The following is a 19690-nucleotide window of genomic DNA, read 5'->3' as shown; positions in this document are numbered from 1 at the left end:
GATTAAAAATCAGTGTCAGGGCTTGTTGTCATACTCATTATACGTCATCATTACGCAATCCAACTGAAATGATGTGTTACGGAAGAAGGCATGGGTCAAAAAGGCATTTCATGAGATGCCATACAGGCAGTCCAGTGCATTTGTGTTGACACTGACAAGTAAAATGCCCGGCACACACAGAGCCATTCGTTTAGTCTTTAGGTAATTTTTTTTTCATGAAATAATACTAAAAAGAAAAAAAGAAGAAAAATAAAGGAAAAATCAAATAACACATTCCAGGGAAACAAAAGCCCTTGTGACAGTGATTGTCTATTCAATAACGTTAAACAAAAAAAAGGCCAAAAAAAGAAAATATTGCTTGAAAACTGCCCAATAAAAGTAGCAGACAACACTCCTATCTTTCACTTATTATAATAATAATAATTATAATAATAATAATAATAGTAATAACAACTGACCACCGAGAAGTTGTTAGATGTTTAAGACTAGTTCACCAGCTCCGAGGGGACGCTCGAAATACTGCTGATGGCCGGTTCAACTTCAGAAAACTCAACAAAACAAAAACTCAACAAAAAAAAAGAAAAAAAAGAAAACGCCATTAGTGCCTAAAAACCAAAAACTGATTGCTCTCTTTCAATAATTAGGCCATTCGGAAGTCTGAAATCTTTTTTTTTTTTTTCTAAACTCCAAAAAACACTGTTAAAGAGATGGGAAATAAATTGAAATGGCTTGTTCATTTTTATGTGCTCAGATATATGATGCTTTGATGAGGTGTTGTTGGCAGATATTACTAGTAAAGCCTTCATCTAGAAATAAACAAGGCCTCAGTCAGTCACTATCCTACAGTAGTTCTCTAGTCCTACAAAAAGAGAACATTAGGCCTACGGACCCTGGGTGAAGATGAAGCAGCTGCTAAACGAGTCGACGAGGTATATCAAGATCTATTGTCTTTCTCTATACAGTACAGTTCATCTCAAATAAATAATTTATAGCCATAGTAGTGTATTGATCAACTTTGGTCATAACTTATATGCTTAGAAACATTCTAGCTTAACAAACACTTATTTAGCATCTTTAAAACACAGGAAGTCAAGTCAAGTCAGCATCAAGAACAAGTCGATGTTTTTTCCAAAAACGCTGCTGACCCTTCGCTCCCCGAAAAAACACATGGCGCTCCTTTGGAAGGAGACGTTTGCTAATAATGTATTATTCATATTCAGCAGCATTTATTTATTCATTTTCTTTACCAAATTGTTATTATCTTAAAATGCCAAAACCGATTTTCTAGGCTGTTTTTTTTTTTTTTTTTAAGTACACTATGGAATTAACATCTTTGTGACCCTTTTCCAAAAAATTTCAGATTGTACTGTAGTACACAAGCATTGCACTCTTTAAGCAAAAAAATTTAGATTTTTTTTTTTCCCTTGTGTGGTTCCTTCATAAAAATCTAAGCTAACGGACAATTAAAAACCAAAAAAAAAAAAAAAGAATAAAGAAGGAAAAGCACAAACAAAACAAAATAAAACAAAAAATTAAACAAAGAAACTCTTTGATCATTCTTTTGGGAAGGCTGTATGTTCCTCTACAAGGTCACCACAACTGGTTAAACATGATATGACTTTTATACTGTGAATGATATGAAAGAGAAAGAGACAAGTCGAGGATACAGGAGATTTCCATGCTCTTAGATGTTGGTTATATAATTATGTCGACATGGTTTTAAAGGGTTAAATGTTTATTTTTTTCTTTTCTTTTCTTCTGGCCAGATTTTGCTAGTGTTTGTTTGTGTTTCGGTTTGCCACACGCTTTTGCTTTTTCCGTCTTGAGTGACCTTGTAGAGCAAATCTCTGCCTCTACGTAGTATTAAGCACTACTAGGAGATGGAGGAATGGGATCTAATTGCATATTAGGTTTGACTGCACCTCAAGAGAAGACCAAAACACTCACACACACGCACACACAGACACACAGACAGACGCACAAACACATACACACACACACAGAGAACAGACATGTGGGTGGGTGGGTGCTCTCCTGGTCCTCGGGGCCATGTTTAAAGGGAGTCACCCCCTGGTGGTGATGATGGTGATAGCAGCTGACTGAGGGGGGGGTAGAGGAGGCGGGGGGGTTGGGGGGTGAGGGGCGGTAGGAGGAGGAGGAGGGGGGGTGAGGGTGAGGGTGAGGGTGGGGGGGGGTGACCTCACTCAGACAGACACCCGTCCAGGCCGACCGGCGCGCCGTGGCGGTCTTTGACGTAGCCGTTGTGGTGGAGGCCGTTGCTGGGCAGCGGGGCGCAGGCGGCGGTGATGCCGCAGTGCTTCAGCAAGTTGAGACCCGGGGAGGGGGAGACGACGGTGGGGGGGGAGCAGGAGCAGGAGGAAGGGTCCCGCTGGGGGAAAGGCTTCATGGTAGAGAGGATCAGAGCCAGGCAGTCAGCCACATCCTTGTTGGGAGCACAGGCCAAAGCCGGGGTGTGGCCTGGGAGACACAACAACAACAACAACACGTTCACATTAGTGGAGACGCACGGACCCTGAACGCCTCGTGGATTAGACACAGGTTTATAAAAGCTGCTCCAACCGACAGAGGTGTCACTCAAACTCATATAACTTCTGTTTGAGTGAGTTCTTTCATCCGTTTTATATTTCTAACTCAGTGACTTTGACTTTTACAGCAACAACTTCCTTGTTTTGGTTTGGTTTCCTCTCTCTGGGTTGAAAAGTTGTACAAGTATGTCTCAGTTTAAGAAAATGTTTAAAAAAGAAAAGATAAGCGCTTACAAAAAAAGAAGAAGGAGAAAGAGAAAAAGAAGGGAAAAAAAGAAAAGATAGATAGACGAGTGGTGTCCACTGCTATTTTGTTTGTTTTCTTGTCACTATTATGTTCTCCCTCCTCCCGGCCATGTGCATTTGTTTACAACAAAGCCAGAAAGAAATCAATCAATAGAGCTGTAGATAGGGATGGATACCTTTCACATTTGAATCGATACGGTACCGAGTAGTACACAACCGAACCTGTTTTCGGTACTTGTGGTAATTAAAGTTATTTAACCGGGTCTGATCTTACAAGGTTGGTTTTCAGCCAAGAGACGCTAGGTGGAAGGCAGAAAGCCTCTATTCTCTCTGGAACAAGTTGAGTTATTTATTAAACCATCACTAGGACTCTGAAGCTGTTTAATTAAGATAAAAATGAAGTGTCGTTAAGATACAAATCCTGAATAGTTCCTCTTTAAGTGAAACATTTAGCAGGATTTTTCTCAAGGGTCGGTGGAGAACAAAAACAGAGCTGAGAGACACTTGCATTAACTTTGGAGGTTGTCTGTTCTCTCAAGTAAGTTTTCAGTTTTGCAACAAGAGTGGATGTTTCCCCAAATCTTAAATCTTCTTTTATATGAAAACACAAACACTCACCTTCCTCATCCACAGCCAGCACAGTGGCTCCTCTACTCAGCAGTGCCTGCACCACCGTAGCCAGGCCATTACGTGCTGCAAGATGGAGCGGCCTGGAGGAGAGAGGGAGGGAGAGAGGGAGAGATGAGGCTGAGAGACGACTGACAGACCGACTAATCACCAGCTAGAACAGCCAAACTACACACAGGTGATGCGTGAACTACAATTTGTCACAACTACTAAAATACTAAGACTTACTTAAGACTTAAGTAATTGAGTAAAACAAAGAAACAAATTTGTGCTAAAATGATAAAAATTAAATCTTCTCACATTTGCAGAGCACTGTTGGTGGCGTTTATGAGTGTAGGACTGTGGATCTCTCCCAGAATCAGCAGGGCGCACATCTCATGAGCCTGAGGGACAAAACAGAAACACAGCAAAGATAAACTCTCTGTTCTCCTTCAGTTAACAACAGACGTGTTTTTAAAGGACATTGTGATGTAACAGTGATTATATATACAGTATAAAATCTCAGCACTTCATCAATTTATCCTCTTTGACATTCGTGTTAAATTGTGTCAGAATTTGTGTTTGAATCCTTGCGTTACAGTGAAAAACATGTTCAGTGAGGTCACAGTGACCTTGACATTTGACAAATGAAACCTAATTAGTTCGTCCTGGAGTCTCACATCTCACATCTCACAAAATCAGAGCTAAATATGAAGAAATTTCTGAGGATTTCAGAGATATAAAAGAATTAAATTATAAGGATAGACCAAAATACATGCTAGATTATTAGAAGGTCTTTTAAACCCTCTTTCACTGGCTTATTTCTCTCTTTTTCTTTTAAATGCATTTTTATTCTCTTTGCCGCTGTAAAGTACTTTGAATTGCCTGGTGTATGAATTGTGCCTTGCCTAAAGAGAACTGCACTCTGCTCTCCTCTTCAATACTCTGATTCTTTCTAACAGACACAGTTTTAACGCTCAGCTCCCTTCGGAGGCGGGGGATGTGATGCGTACCTTGCTGCAGGCCAGGTGCAGGGCAGTGTTCCTGTTCTCATCCAGCAGTGTCAGGTCGGCCTTGGCCCGGTGCAGGAGGATGGCTGCACCGCAAAGACAAAGACGTTTATTCCCCAGTGACTACAGACAATTATTGTCAGAGGAGGAGATGCACAAAAGAGCCATTCAGGGCTGCAGTGTGGCGCATGCACAGACATCTATTGTTGAAACAAAACAAAACAAAAAAAAACACTTGGTTGTTCTTGTTGTTATTACGACAGGTGCGACTCACCCACGGTGCCACTGTGTCCCTTGTCAGCAGCCACCATCAGAGCAGAGCGTCCGCTGTTGTCCACCGTGTTGATCTCTGCACCGTGGCGAAGCACCAGCTGAAGTCCTGCGACATCCTCAGCAAACGCAGCAGCATGCAGTGGGGTCCTACACACACACACGCACACACACACCAATTACTATACCATCGGTGCTACGGCCAAAGCTCAGGAACAGTAGAAAATAACATCACTAACTCTACTTGCGATGACATTGTTCAATATATTATAGTTGTGCCAGAACAAATATGCCTATCGATGCTGCATGGATGCGTTTCAGATGTGGTATCCAAGGGACCCGACCGAAGTCTGCCGTTGTTGTTGTTTTTTTACGTTAAGTCTAGCGATGTAGCTCAGGTTATAGGTAGAAGGTTCGCCTGTAAATAAAACGTGCAGCCCTAATACTCAGTACGTTTATATGGACAGCTTAATCAAGCTATGCTCAAAATTTAATTTTGGCATCTAATCAGACTTCTGTCCTTGTCCCAGTTTACATGCAACTGAGAAAATCGAATAACTGACGAGAACGTGTCCTCCTCCTCAACACCAGGTGCGTTGTTGCAGCGGGTTAATACAGCCCCTTTTCCGGTTGACCTATTAGCCAGGCAGCAGACCGGCATTTTCAATGTTCATCTCATACGTAATGTGCGCGTTACTTATTGTGCAGAAAAGGTGCACGCTATCCCTCGTGGTCATGGTGATTTCAAGAGGCAGCCAAGAACTTCTGCGACCGGCTTTCTTGGATGTTTTTGTTCTGGGGTCTTACGCCAGCGCGGAGAATGTGGAGCGTTGTCTAGTTAAAGTCCGATTACGGCGTCTTACAATCACATTATCTGGGTGTCTTAATCGGAGGAGAAATTAATCGGACTCATTTACATGCACTCAGTTGTCCAGTTATAGTCGGATTAAGGCAATAATTCGGTTTTCTCAAGTGTCATGTAAACGTACTAAATGATGAAGTGATGAAGTATGTTATAAATGGAATATTCCTCCCAATTTTAGGGTGGATCTTTAGGTCTCATAAACAGTCTCAAGTTTCAGCCTCACCGTCCTTTGGCATCTCTGGTGTTAATCATGTGGACCCCAGCAGATTCCAGCAGCCTCTCTGCAGCACCGCTATGGCCATTCATCCTGCAGGGAAGACACAGAGAGAGAGAGTTCCTCATTTAACCTGAACCTTCCTCCTGATGTCGGTTCGTTTTGACCCAAGATGAGAGCTAATACTCACAGAGCACAGTGCAGGGGGGTGAAAGGGTTTCCCTCTTCATGGATAAATGTTTTAAATTCAAGTAAAACCTCCAAACAGTCTTCATGCCCTGCAAACAAATACATTTTATTTTTTTAATATTACAGACAACAGACGTGATTGTGATCAACTGCAACGTTTAGGGGTTATCCTTTTCAAGTCGAACGAACTGAGCGAACCTTTGTAAGCAGCCCAGTGTAATGGGGTGTATTGTTTGTTGTCCAGCAGTTTATCTTGCGGGTCTGTTGCCATGGCGGCCTGCACCAGACTGGCCAGGATTTCTGTGTGGCCTCTGGATGCGGCGTAGTGCAGCGGTGTCCTACCCTGGATGTCCCGACACAGTGCAGAAGCTTTGTGCTCCAGCAGCGCTGTCACACAGTCGTCGTGGCCCAGCACCGCCTGAACGCACACACAGACACAGACAGACACACACACACACACAGACACACACACACACACAGACACAGACACACACAGCAGGAGGTCATGAGACAAACTCGTGAGACAAGTGGATATATAAATAATTTCTTTATACTCCTGCATCACAGCAGTAATAATACTTCTAGTTTGCTTTCATGCACAGAAACTATTGTCCTCCTAGGTCAAGGAAGGGAGGAAGAAGGAAGAGAAGGAAGAAAGGAAGGAAGGGAAAAATGAAGGAAAGATAGAAGGAGGGAGGGAACAGATTGGGTCAAAAAGGAAGGAAGAAGTAAGGACGAAGGGAAGGAAGGAAGGACAAAGGGAAAGAATGGAGGAAAGAAGGAAGGGGAAAAGGAAGGCAAGACAGAAGGAGGCAGGGAACAGATAGGGTTAATTGGGTCAAAAAGGAAGGAAGAAGTAAGGACGAAGGGAAGGAAGGAAGGAAGGGGGGAGGGAACAGATTCGTTCAAGGAAGGAAGAAGAAGGAAGGAAGGGAGGAGGGAATAGATTCGTTCAAGGAAGGAAGAAGAAGGAAGAAAGAAGGAAGGAAGGGGAAAATGATTGTGGAAAGAAAGATGGAGGGAGGGAACAGATTCATTCAAGGAAGGAAGAAGAAGGGGAAGAAGGGAGGAAAGAAGGAAGGGAAAAGGGAAGGAAAGAAAGATGGAGGGAGAGGGAACAGATCAGGTCAATTGGATCAAAATAGGAAGGAATAACAAGTAAGGACGAAGAGAAGGAAGGAAGGATGGAGGAAGGGAACAGAAGAAAGAAGGTTATTTTATGAATATCTTAATTGAATGTAGGAGTCTGGGTCCTGGATAAAAGGACACTCAGCGTGATTTGTTCTCCTACTCTTGACCTGATCCCTCAGACGCCCTGACAGATGGTGTCATTAAAAATGCAGAAAAGCTTCAGCCATCATTTCTCTGTTTTAACTTTTCTACCGTGTATAATTACATTTTAATTAGCTGACAAAGGCCAGGTGGGGACACGACACTAGAAGATGCAGCATCTCTTTAAACACCATCTAATGCCGTATTTGTAAATGATAATGAAGGATATTTTGGTCTATTGTAGATGATGATGATGACGACCTCGTCTTGGACTCACCCCTCTGTGCAGAGCCGTGCTGCCCCTCTTGTCCTTGGCGTCTGGCAAGGCACCCTTCTCCAACAGGAAGTGGACACAGTCGGTGTGACCTCCCAGAACAGCGAGCATCAGAGGGGTCCTGAGGGTGACACACACACACATAACAATAAAAGAGGTTAAAAGTCAAAGGTCAAATCCATTTGAAGATACAACACAACAAGGAACAAAGAAAAACGACTCACTGGCCAAATTTGTCTGCAACGTTGGTGAGATCTCCCTCCTCCCCATAATCGATCATCATGCGCAGGCAGTCTGAGTGGCCGTTGGCAGCTGGAGGGAAACAAAGCACAAGAGAAGAGAGTTTAAAATACACTGCCTGTCCAAAAAAAAAAGTCACACACTCACGCATTTGCTGTGGCATCATTTCAATAAGCTTCTGCAATGTCACAACAGTTATTTCCATCCAGAGTTGCATTAATTTTTCAAAGATTCTCAATGGGGTTCAGGTCTGGACTCTGTGGGCAAATTGGACCACAATTCTTCCTTGAAGATGATGCTTCCCCACTATCCTTCCAGTTTCTAATAATACTAAACCCAATTTTAGTCTCATTAATCTCCTTAGATGTTTTATTTGTTTGATATCAATAATTTGACCCTTCTGAAACGACCACAGGATTCATGTGTCTTCCAACATGGTTGTTTAAGAAATGAGACTGCATCAGTTAGGGTTAGATTAGTTGAAACAAAGCTGAAACATAATCATCCAATGGGAAGCTCTGACCTATTAGCTTAGTTAAATCCAAGTGGTGCCTTTTTTTGGACGAACAGTGTATTTACTAACATGTATTTTCTAATTGAAGTTAAAGGGGAACTATGGAAGTCTGGTCGCTTTTCCACTGTGTTGCTAACCCTCCTCACGGCCATGTGCATTTGTTTACAACGAAGCCGGCGAGAAATCAATCAATAGAGCGGTAGAAAACATTATACTGTATATGATATACGATGTGAAGTCTAATCTGTCATAAACAAGAGATTATGGATTACGGGGAGCGTTTGTGTCGCGGTGCAAGGCAGAGAGCCTCCATTCTCCCTCGTAAGAATTTACATGTCATTTATTAAACCTTCACAATTATTCCAAAGCTGTTTAATTAAAGTCCCCCTGAATTAAATATTGACTTTAAGAAATAATTAACATGTCAATATAGTGTTTGGGTTCTACTACAAGACATTTCAGCAGCGAAGTCGGCAATGCACGCCATAACTGAGCATTTTAGATTTGGAAATGCAGTTTCAAAGTGAGTCAGTCATTTGCATACTCATATTCATAGAACCTGTTTTTTTCAATAAGGGGGAAATAAAGTAAAGTAGATGTGTTTTTAGCCTCTTTGGAGAGTTTTTTTTAACAACTTTTTTGAGGGAAAGTAAATCTAATCAAAAAATAGTCATAGCAGAGCATTTTTACAAATTTTAAAATGCCTCTTTAGGGGGACCTTAAGGTAAAAATGTAGCATAGTTCCTCTTTAAACTGAATATTCAGAAGCAGCTGTAGTGCCAGCAGCAGCGTACCTGCAACGTGAATCGGAGTCCACATGAGGCGGTTGTCATTGAGGAGACAGGACGCCCCCTGAGCGAGCAGCACCTCCACGCAGCGGGCGAAGCCTTTCTGAGCAGCCAAGTAGAGCACAGAACGGCCTGCAGCGTCCTGCATGTCCACGTAGGCCGCCGTCTCAGTCAGCACACGCAGCGCCTGCCAGTGGCCCTTATCAGCCTGGGGGGTTGAGGAGGGGCACAGAGGAAGTCAGCCACAACTTTTGCATTAAGTCAAGATTAAGAAGACAATTACAAGTGGATGTCCAGAGGGAACTTACAGCGAGATGCAGCGGACTGACTGGGATGCTGCTCTCTATGTCTCCTAGTGCATTAAAGGACATCTCCAGGAGCTAAAAGAAATAACACATACAGTGGATTTAATTTGGTTTCATTAACCGAGGGAAGAAGAAGAAGCATCTCAGAGGTCGTGAGTATTTAAATTTTCCTCATTTAGCAGGTCACCACGTCAGAAGCTGCTGTGCCATACTCAAGTGTCTGGTCTATAAACACATCAGGGAAGAGCAAGTCCCATCGCTTCCAGGCTTATGTCATCAAATATCTCATTTAAGTGCAACCAACCTTCATGAAATGCAGGTTTATCACTGCAGTATAATTAAAATATATTGAAATGCGGCAAGTTTGTGGAGCTACAATCAGATTTTTTCCTTTATAACAACATATTGAGCAATATCTTAAATGCCGCAGCTTCACTATGAGCACAAACATTTTAACCAACCATGGTGAGTAATATTTATAATATGATTTCAGATATTAAAGAAAAGAAAAAGCAGAGGAACACACCAGCTCCAGGTTTTGTTTGTTGCCGTGGTAAGCTGCATAGTGAACAGCGCTGTAACCCTTAGAGTTGACCATCGATGGATCAGCACCGTTGTCCAAAAGATGCTCCAAGCAGCTGCAGCAGAGACACAAAGACGACGGAGGATTAAACAAGAGACAGCAGGATTTAATTCAAAGGCCGGCGGGCACAAAGTGTTTTCCACAAACAAAGTGAGTGAGAGAGTCGGTTTATTGAATTTTAGGACTTAATCACGCTGTTGTTCATGGGCAGATGCAGGAGAGGGAAGTACAAAATAAACTCACAAGTACGACTCCTTCGCCTCGTCCTCATCGTTCTGATGGTTTCCAGAAAAATGACGATCGACTCTGTAAAGGAAAACAAAAATCTCAGATAAAAAGGATGAAGTGACACAGATACTGGCTGACTACAGGTATGAATAAGTTATATGTAAGACGTTTTAATACCACTTTAAACTAAATTTAAGACCAAACCCCAAGATGGAAACTCAGATCAGAAGCCAAGATATAATCTTTCCAATGAAACGCATTAATGTCAGTTCAAAATGAAAAGTAAGGTAAAATGAAAATAATTCAAGAACATCTTTCAAATGTGTTTATTTAACTAAACTGTCATTGTCCTAAACAATATCTATTAGGTTAGGGTTAGGGGTTAGTCATTGATACGTTCATTCAGTGCATACCAGAAACTTTCACAGTGACCTGAATATTATAAATAGGAGTTCACATTGTCAATTTGAAGGCAGCACTATTTAAAACTTAAACAATCCGAATTTAAGACAATTTAATAGTTTTTAAGGCCTTTTATCAGTTAACTTGTATTTAAGGACCCAAGGTCACCCTGAGAACATTAACCTAAAAAAAAAAAACATATGTTCCTTGACAACATGTATGAGACCAAATACAACAAGTCAAGAAACTGAGTGCATCTGTAAAATAACGGTTGACTTTCTTCCAGAGACAAACAGAATCAGACAACTTGTTTTGCTTTTTCCGTTTCTGTAAAAGTACAAACACACATAAAGAGAGAGAGAGAGACATAGTTTTCCAACCTGCTGAAGGCTTGGGAGGCTGCAGAGTAGTGCAGGGGAGTACAGCCTGTCTGGTCAGGCTCGTTGACCTCAGCGCCAGCGCTCACCAGGGTCACAGTGCACTGGTACCTCCCATTAGCAGCCGCATAGTGCAACGGTGTCCTGCAGAGAGACAAGACAGTTCCTCAGAATGATCATCTATAAAAATTACTATTATTATAGGGATGTCACGATTATAGATTTTCTTGGTACGATTATTGTGAGAGAAATAATCACGGTATTACGATTATTATGCATCAATACATTTCACAACACTATGAATGTGTAAAACCAAATACAGTCAAAATATAATTACTTTACTAATCTCTTAGTATAGGACCAGTTATTAATCCCCCAGGGGAAGTGTTTGAAATATTTAAGTCATTTTCAATTTAATTTTAAAGTACAAATGACACGCTAACATTTAAATTCCTACCAATTCAAAAAATAAATGGACCAGTATCTGTGAATTTACTTTGACATAACCTTTTTCAGAACGTGACGGTATTTAGGAATCTTTACGATCAAGTAATTGTGGCGTTTAATACTGAAAACAAGTAATCGTTACATCGCCAATCAATAATAAAGACAGACGTCTAATAAGGAAGAGGGGGAAACTCACCTTCCCATTATGTCCCTCTTGTTTAAGTCGGTACCGCTACTTAAGAGCAAGTTCAGACATTCAACATTTCTGTGGAGACAAACGATCATCATGTCAGGAAATTAAAAATTGGTGCAACAACAGACAAAAACACACATGCGTGCGTGACAGTTTCTAGGTCACTTGAATATTCCAGTGCCAGAGCAGATTGTGCGTTGTGCGTCGTCTTACCCTCCAGAGGCAGCAGCGTGTAGACAGGTCCTCCCAAAGTTGTCAGGGGTGTTTATGTCAAACCCAGCTGATAGTACATGCTCCTTACTCATAGATGAAACTATACTATACAGCTGACCTGTAGCAGGGTGGCGGAAAAAGAGCTGGAGGTCAGAGCCATGAAAAAAACAACAATAAAAAAAACAAAAAACAGATGTAGCAGATTAAATAAATCAGAGCGTGAACGTTAACATGAACACAAACCTGAGGAGAGTAACTTGCGACAACAGTCTGAAAACCCGTACAGCACAGCTAAGTGCAAAGGGAACATTCCATGGATCCCACGTCTACGCAGAAACAGACACACAACAACAACAACAAAACGTTAGAAAACAAACACGCCATGTTAGAACGAAACTGTAACCCCGGTTAACCCCCGACTGTTTTCTGGCTCCAGGCTCGTGCATTAATGCTTCGTTTATTGTGTTTCTACAACCTCATGATACAATTATTTGCATCAGCGAGACCACTTAAAGCTGTTTTTGTTTTGTTTTTTTACCTGGCCGTGTCTGCTCCGTTGGTCATTAGAGTGCTGATCAGCAGTTCATGGCCGTACTTAGCAGCAACGTGGAGAGGAGTATTGCCATACTTATCCACACAATCAATTTCCCCACCTGATGGAAAGTAAAAAAAAAAAGGGGGGGGAGTAAATATCAAAGAGCCATTAGGAGAAGAGAAAAGCTTCAACCATCATATTCTCAGAGATCAGTCAGTCACTGTTACCGTTCTGGATGAGGATCTGAGAGCGTGTGAAGCGTCCATGAATGGCTGCCATGTGCAGGGGGCTCTTCCCTTCTTTGCTCTGCAAGAAAATAAAAAGTATAAAGTCAGATTGTTTCTCTTTATATGTAGTGAAATGGATCAGAATAATATTTCACTGCTGCAACAGAGAAAGAAACTCATTTGACAAATCTCATTTTTACAGTTATGACAGAAATGTGACAAAACTTATCATTGTGTTTTTACTTTTTTTTTCTGTGCGGTGAAACCAGTGAAAGATCAAAGCTGAAGAAAAATATATATATACCGTAACTAACTTATGACCTGAAATAACAACTTTCAATTTGCCACCAACAATTTTGAAACTGAGAACAAAACCACAGCAGACCTCAACCCGCCGCTGCCACGCTGCCGCTGCTGCTGCAGGTGCAGCTTGTCAGCTCTCATTATGATCCCAGTGTAATGACTCAAATGTTTCCATTTCACCACTAACAGCCTCGCGTTAAAACTGCGATGTCATTATTCTAATTAAAGTGTCTTATGTTCATATTATACAGCAGCTAATCATCTTCCAACTGCATCTGCCAAAGCGACTCTTTTGATCTAATTAAGGTTGAGTCGAGTGATTGAGTGATTAGGCTGCAGTCAAAGTTTGGCTTTGCTAAATCATCAAACCTCCACTAAATGAACTATTATACAAATACCAAACAACACTGGTTGTATAAAACACTATCTTTAAGATGTATTTATACATGAACGCTTACATATATCATGACATTTTCTCTCTGGCTCGCTCCCGTCTCACACATACCAGGGCAATGTTGTCATTTCTGGCGGCTAAATGCATTTATGAGAACTACTCCACCCCTGCACATTTGTACAGAGAGTGCTCTTATATACAAGAACAGAAACTGTACTATCTCTATCTTTATCCTTACTCATGTCCACCCCCATATCTTGACTGCACCTACACTGGATCCCGGCAGTTTTCTTTAAATCGCTATTTTGAAATCTGGAGTAAACAATAAAAAACACAACCACTAAAAATAAATTTTGTGTGTTAACAACGCTGCCTTGTACAAAGCGCTTCCTACCTGCTGGTTGACATCTGCCCCATTGTTGACCAGCAACTCCAGACAGAGGGCACCGTTGGTGGAGACGGCCGCCAGGTGCAGAGGGGTGTAGCCGCACTTGTTGGGCTGGTTAACGTTGGCGCCGTGGTTGACCAGCTCTGTCGCCACAGCCTCCTGCCCCATGTAGCACGCCACATGGAGCGCAGTGTTTCCAAAGCTGTTTGGCTCATCAATCTGAGGGGAAGAAACAAGAGATCAGACTGAGAAGAAGCAATCTTGAAGATAAAGTATTTTAACATCTATATCGTGTTCTTAAAAAAACACTAGAAATCATTTTTCAAGTAAAGAATATCGGCCTTCCAGTTTGTATTCTTCAGCTATTTAAATTAAGAGAGGGAAATTTTAATTTGAGAAGGTTATTTATTTTCAAACTGATGTATTTCAGTTTTGGGAGTTAAAATATGGACTAAGTTCAGTGATGAGTTGAAGTTATGGAGTTCTCTGTTGAGTTGTAAGAAAGTCTTAAAATGTAAAATATTTAATAAATATAAATTACAGTAATTCTTGTCTTAATTTTGTACTGCTGATATTCTAGGTAATCTAAAACCACGTTTCCACTACGTGGTACCGGCTCGACCCGGCTCTGGTACCAGGTACTATTCTATGAGAACGTTTCCACTACAGCGGCGGTTCCCAAACAAAAAAATATCAAATACTTTATTTTGTTTAATTTACACTTCCAGTCTTTTGATTTTGGAAATCATCACTTCATAGAAAACTTAAAATCTCCCTGCGTTCTGGATAAAAGCAGAAAATCCTGAGATCGCCACAAAAGCACTGAAAACCTGCTTCCATCGCAAACATATTATCTTTGTGAAGAGGAGATTTCTGCAGCGACAGCAGCAAAACAAGATCACAGAGTAGACTGGACCACCAACCAATCACCAGATGACTGATTATATATTATTATTATATTATGGTGAGTTGTAACGAAGATAGTAGCCTAATAATTTAATTAAAAACATACCGGAAAACCATGTGACAGTGTACAATTGTTTTTATATTAGGATATGTGTAATGTAAACAGGAGAACATAGTACGTACATGTCACATTTTAGAACCTCTTAACCCGTTTTGGAACCTTGGCCGAGCAGGTATTAAAAAAATCAAGTCAAGTCGAGCCGGTACCACGTAGTGGAAATGCAGCATAAATTTATGAAATGTATAGGATAGGCAAATATAAGGCTTGGGCTTCAGCCTATTCGCTTTTCGGTCACTGTATGACTTTTTTTTGTGTGTGTGTGTGTGTGTGAAATGTTGGATGCAATTATGTATGATAATATGTGCTGGCTAAATTGTCCACGCAAAATATTTGACTCTGATGTTGGTGTTTTTCATCCATTCATTCATAAAGAAGAAATCTGAGGCAGCAGCCCTCACCTCTGTCCCCATCCTCAGTAGGTACTTTACAATTTCGAGGTGACCACTTGCAGCAGCAGCGTGGAGAGGTGTGTAGCCTTGCTTATCCTTGCAGCTCTTGTCTGCACTGCGGGACACCAGCAACTTCACAATCTCCACATGCCCTACGGGAAAAAAAACACACAGGAGAGAGAGAACAGGACAAAACATGTCAGTGTCGTAGTTTGTGACTCAAGGAGCTGCTCTTCATTTGCGCGAAAAGTGGCTGTGAACAATAGGAGCATTTACTGCCGTTGGGACAATGAAAATGTGCTGTGCAGCTCTGGAGAGAGAGAAAATAAAAAAAAAAACTTGCATACCCAAGTAAGCAGCACAATGGATAGGCTGTCTCTCCTTCTTATCGATGGCACTCAGGTTGGCCCCTTTGTTCAGCAACAGCTTCACCATCTGTCAGACGATTAAATTCATAAAAACTGTTCAGCAGCCGCTCTCGAGGAAGCGATACTTAAAGAAGAAGAGACGAAGCAAACGGCTCGTGTCGTACCTCCTGGAACCCGCTCTGAGCCGAGTGGTGCAAGGCAGTTCTGCCTGTGCGATCTGCCATGTTCAGGTTGCTCAGCTGGGTTAGCAGGGCCTCTGCGCAGCGTGTGGCACGGTTGGCAGCAGCCACATGCAGCGGAGTCTGCCAGAACTTGTCTCGTGCATTTGCCTCTGCTCCGCGCCTCAGCAGCAGACCCACTGCCCTCTGGGGAGATGGAAGCAATTACAAGAGCTTAAAGCATATATCATATCTGCAGTTCGCTGCATTTCCTTCAGTCAGTGCAATATTCTTTTTTTTTTTGGTGCAGAGATATAATTGAGTTCTGTGGGTGAATCCATAACGGAATTAGAGCATGATGCACATCTTGAATTAGAGATAATTAGGACTCTTTGAAATAACAGAGAGGATATGAGGCTGTTTGTTGCTTACTTCATTTCTGGAAGCAGCCGCCCTGTGCAATGGGGTCAACCAAATATGGTCTTTAGCATTTACACTGGCACCTGGAGGACAAACAGAAAAAAAGTTGTTGTTTTTTTAAAGGATGTTGCAGGTGAGGAGCAAAGCACAGTGATTTATCAGTGGGTGGTGGTGACAAAGGGGAGAAGGGGAGGGGAGGGGGAGGTGGGGGTGCATGCAGCTCCCTGACTTACCTGATTCAATGAGGAGGTCCATTATATGGACGTCACCCACACAGGCAGCAGCATGAAGTGGCGTACGGCGCTCTTGGTCCTGAACGACATAAAAAATAAAATAAAACACACATTTGCATGACGGCTATTGCTCAATGCTGATTAACTGGTATTTCAGCCCCCCACCCCTCGCTCTCTATATGCAAGTCTACACATACCAGTGCATTGACATCCTCCTTTTTGTGCAATAATAGTTGAACTTCTTCAGCATTACGATTGAAGATGGCCTGGACCAGAGGAGGCTGCAACAACACACACACACACACACACACACACACACACATCAGTTATCATCATCACTGTACGACAGAGATCTTCTACAGGGGGTCTGGAGGTGCTGCTGCAATTTTTGGTCGACTAGGCAATGTTTTATGTCTTTTTTGTTTCCACATATATGTTTCAAATTAAAAATAGGGTCAATTTGAACAGCTTGTGTGCAGGATTATCATGCAATTGATATCAGTTAACAAGGTCTGTTTATAAATGGCAGAGGCATGGTCAACCGTACTTACTCACTGCACCTTGTAAATATTTTAAAATAAAGTAAAAACATGAATATATGAGCCCGTCTGTTATTTGAATAGCTTAGTATTGAATGCACAATAACATGCTACGTTTATACACACGGCACTGGGTCCAATTTGATATAACAGACTTGTTTTTAATATAGTAGGGGGTCCCTGCTCCATCTCTCCATCAGTTTGTTGGTCCTTAGTCTGAATAATGTTTAGATATAAACGATATATCTTGTTCTCCTTCTGCCTGACTGAGATTACGTTGATCCGGAGCGACGGGTCCGGAGCTGCACATCATCATCATCACCACCACCACCACCACTCTGTACGAGTAATAATCTCCCTGGTGGTTATTATTAAATGCACCGACTGGTCTCTGGAAACGGTTAAATGTGCAATTCTGGTGTTAAAAACTGCAAATTATAGCGTTTACTGTTGAGTAACTGGATGTGGTAACGTCTCCATCCAGTAAATACACGGCGCCCGGGCTGCGGCCTACCAGCTTTTCTCACCGCTTACGTCACAGCTAGCTCAACGGCTAAACGGCTTTAGCACGGCCTAGATCGGAGCGGCAACAACCCCCCTCTGCCGTCAAACCGTGGGAAAAAAACACCACTATCTGCACATAATCATAACGTTATAAAGCAAGATGTCAACTATAGCAAACATGCATGTAAAAGTTTAAGAGAAAAACGAGCCCGAAGCGAGATGTTCGGCGGTTAAAAAGACGCAGGTCTCTCTTCCAGCAAATAGACTGCGCCACAGCAGCACAAACACGGAGCGCTTTGCTTTTTTTTTTTTTTTTTTTTTCCCTCTCTCTCTCTCTCTTCTTACCTGGTCTACAATGTTGAGTACTCCCATCTCCCAAACTCAGCCAGGACGGAGCTCCTTCATGAGGATGATGATTAAACTTCGAGGTATATTGCGGTGCGCTACTGTATCCACTTTTTTTTCAGACTACACCCATAGCTAGCTGCTGCCGCTGGTTGCAAACAGAAATGCGGTCTTCTTGATCTGTCACTGTTGTTGTCTGTATCCAATGTCTGGTCTGAGTGACGATACTGGCTACGACGGTGCTGCTGGTTCCGCCTACAGGCGTGGCGGTCTGCTCCCCGCTCCCCGCTCCCCGCCCGGCCTCTGGGGGGGAAATGGCGCCGCCGTGTGGTCGAAGAGAGTCAAAGCTGCTGTTAACCCTCTACTCTACTGCAGTGGTTCTTCTGAAACCTTCTTACATCAAAGGACCCCTAAATTGACACAAAACAAACGAAACAAACACCAGAAATACACAAATATTTGTTCTAAGACTGAATAATGTTACTTTCTTAGTAAATGTATGTTCAAATTATGGCCATTGGCACAAATTTTTGGAAACATTTTAGTGAAATTTCTGGGGAAAATAGTGGTAACATCTCTTAAAGCAGAAGTAAGCTGAATGTTTGTGTTAATATAGGCTAAGTCTTAAATAGTTATATCTTCCGACGGCAATCACTTATATAGAGTGTTTGGTCCGAAACACGGCTCTGTCACTGCTGTGAGCCGAAGAGAAAACTTTCCGTATCCTACAACCTTTATCCAATGAGGAGAGAGAACGGCATAAAGGGGCGGTCCTCTCTGTGTGTGCAGCCAAGGGATGCGCGCGAATGTGGTGACGTAGGGACGAGGGCGGGGACTGCTAACTCCATCGGCTGACAAGTCTAAAACGACCGGATCGCTCCTACTTCTGCTTTAAAAAATAAAGTTTTAAAATTTCTAGAAAAAAAAGTTAAATTCCTAAAAAAAAAAAAAGGAGTAAAAAATTCTAGAAAAAAAGTGATGCAATTTCGCAAAAGAAAAAGTTTAAAAATGTCAAGAAAAAAGTGAAAAAAATTTCTTCCAAAAAATTCTAGAAAAAACTGGTGAAATGTCTAAAAAAAAAAGTTTAAAAATCATAGAAAAAAGTGGTAAAATTTCGAGACGGGTTTACATCGTACCAGCCAGTAGCCGCCACTTCTCCACTGTTTTGCTAACCCTCCTCCCGGTTGTATGCATTTGTTTTCAACGAAGCTCAGCTCCAGATCAGCTCCAGCTCTGTATTCAGACCTGCTGAGCTCTCAAACTAGTTTTTAATTTATTTATTTTTTTTACCTCTCAAACAGCACCACAGTGACAACACATATAGGGTACATTATATAGGCTAAATATTGTAAATTTTGTGTGTTTTTTGTCTATTTAGTTGATATTTGGAGAAAATGTCTCATTTAGGGCTACACACATCTCATGAAGTTTGAAATGTAACGTGAAGTCAATATTTAGCTTCTGTTATCCCACATTTGAGACATTTGGTGAGAATGACAACTAGGCCTAACATTTATGCTCAAAAAGCAATTTCACAATTTTTTTTCTACACCTATTGCCTTATATCATACAGTATATTCCACTGCTTTTGTGAAGCCCAGACTTTCGTATACCCATTTCAAGCACCACAACAGTTTGTTCTCATGATTGTGATGAGACTAATTTTTTCATGTCTTCACCCAGGATTTACTCAATGCAATTTTACTGATTGTTGTGCAAGTTGTGTATCTCAGGGTCAGAGGGGACATAGAGATACACTGCTATGTTATCGTTATGATCATTATGATCATTGTTGGGGGGGGGGCGCCTGTGAGTAATCTCGCCTAGGGCACCAAAATGGCTAGAGCCGGCCCTGGATCATCATACATGTTATGTGTGTATTTGTGTAGTCTTATCTGTCATAAACAAGAGATTACGGTTTACAGGTTTTTTTCAGCCACCATGTGGAAGGAGTGCTGGACCAACCGACTGCTGGAATTATTTTTCTGTTGTTGTAATTCCTATCTTTATGTGACTTTATTTTCAAAGGATAGCCCCTTGAGATGTGCCATCTAATTTTCGAGGGAGTCCTTATCTTG

General features: G+C 41.7%; 1 protein-coding gene across 1 annotated transcript; it reads right to left on the bottom strand.

Moving 5' to 3' along the window:
• Positions 1 to 793: 793 nt before the first annotated feature.
• ankrd52a (ankyrin repeat domain 52a) lies at positions 794 to 17841 on the bottom strand. Its single transcript, XM_085782756.1, has 28 exons — positions 17613 to 17841; positions 16422 to 16505; positions 16225 to 16303; positions 16004 to 16074; positions 15578 to 15778; positions 15393 to 15480; positions 15055 to 15197; positions 13636 to 13848; positions 12545 to 12623; positions 12321 to 12435; positions 12026 to 12108; positions 11783 to 11900; positions 11573 to 11641; positions 10933 to 11073; positions 10166 to 10228; positions 9866 to 9977; positions 9343 to 9414; positions 9041 to 9242; positions 7717 to 7804; positions 7496 to 7613; positions 6145 to 6364; positions 5948 to 6035; positions 5767 to 5850; positions 4683 to 4828; positions 4412 to 4494; positions 3720 to 3802; positions 3411 to 3502; positions 794 to 2478 (listed from the first exon to the last, which is right to left on the bottom strand). The coding sequence occupies exons 1-28, from the start codon at positions 17637 to 17639 to the stop codon at positions 2201 to 2203; spliced, it is 3240 nt and encodes a 1079-aa protein (XP_085638882.1). The 5' UTR covers positions 17640 to 17841; the 3' UTR covers positions 794 to 2200.
• Between the last annotated feature and the right edge of the window lie 1849 nt (positions 17842 to 19690).

The sequence above is a fragment of the Trachurus japonicus genome, chromosome 7 (genome assembly GCF_045865225.1).
Source record: "Trachurus japonicus isolate A0001 chromosome 7, Traja_1.0".
NCBI classification, from domain to species: Eukaryota; Metazoa; Chordata; class Actinopteri; order Carangiformes; family Carangidae; genus Trachurus; species Trachurus japonicus.
The sequence above is the reverse complement of the archived record's forward strand: the minus strand, read 5'-3'. Positions and strand labels throughout refer to the sequence as shown.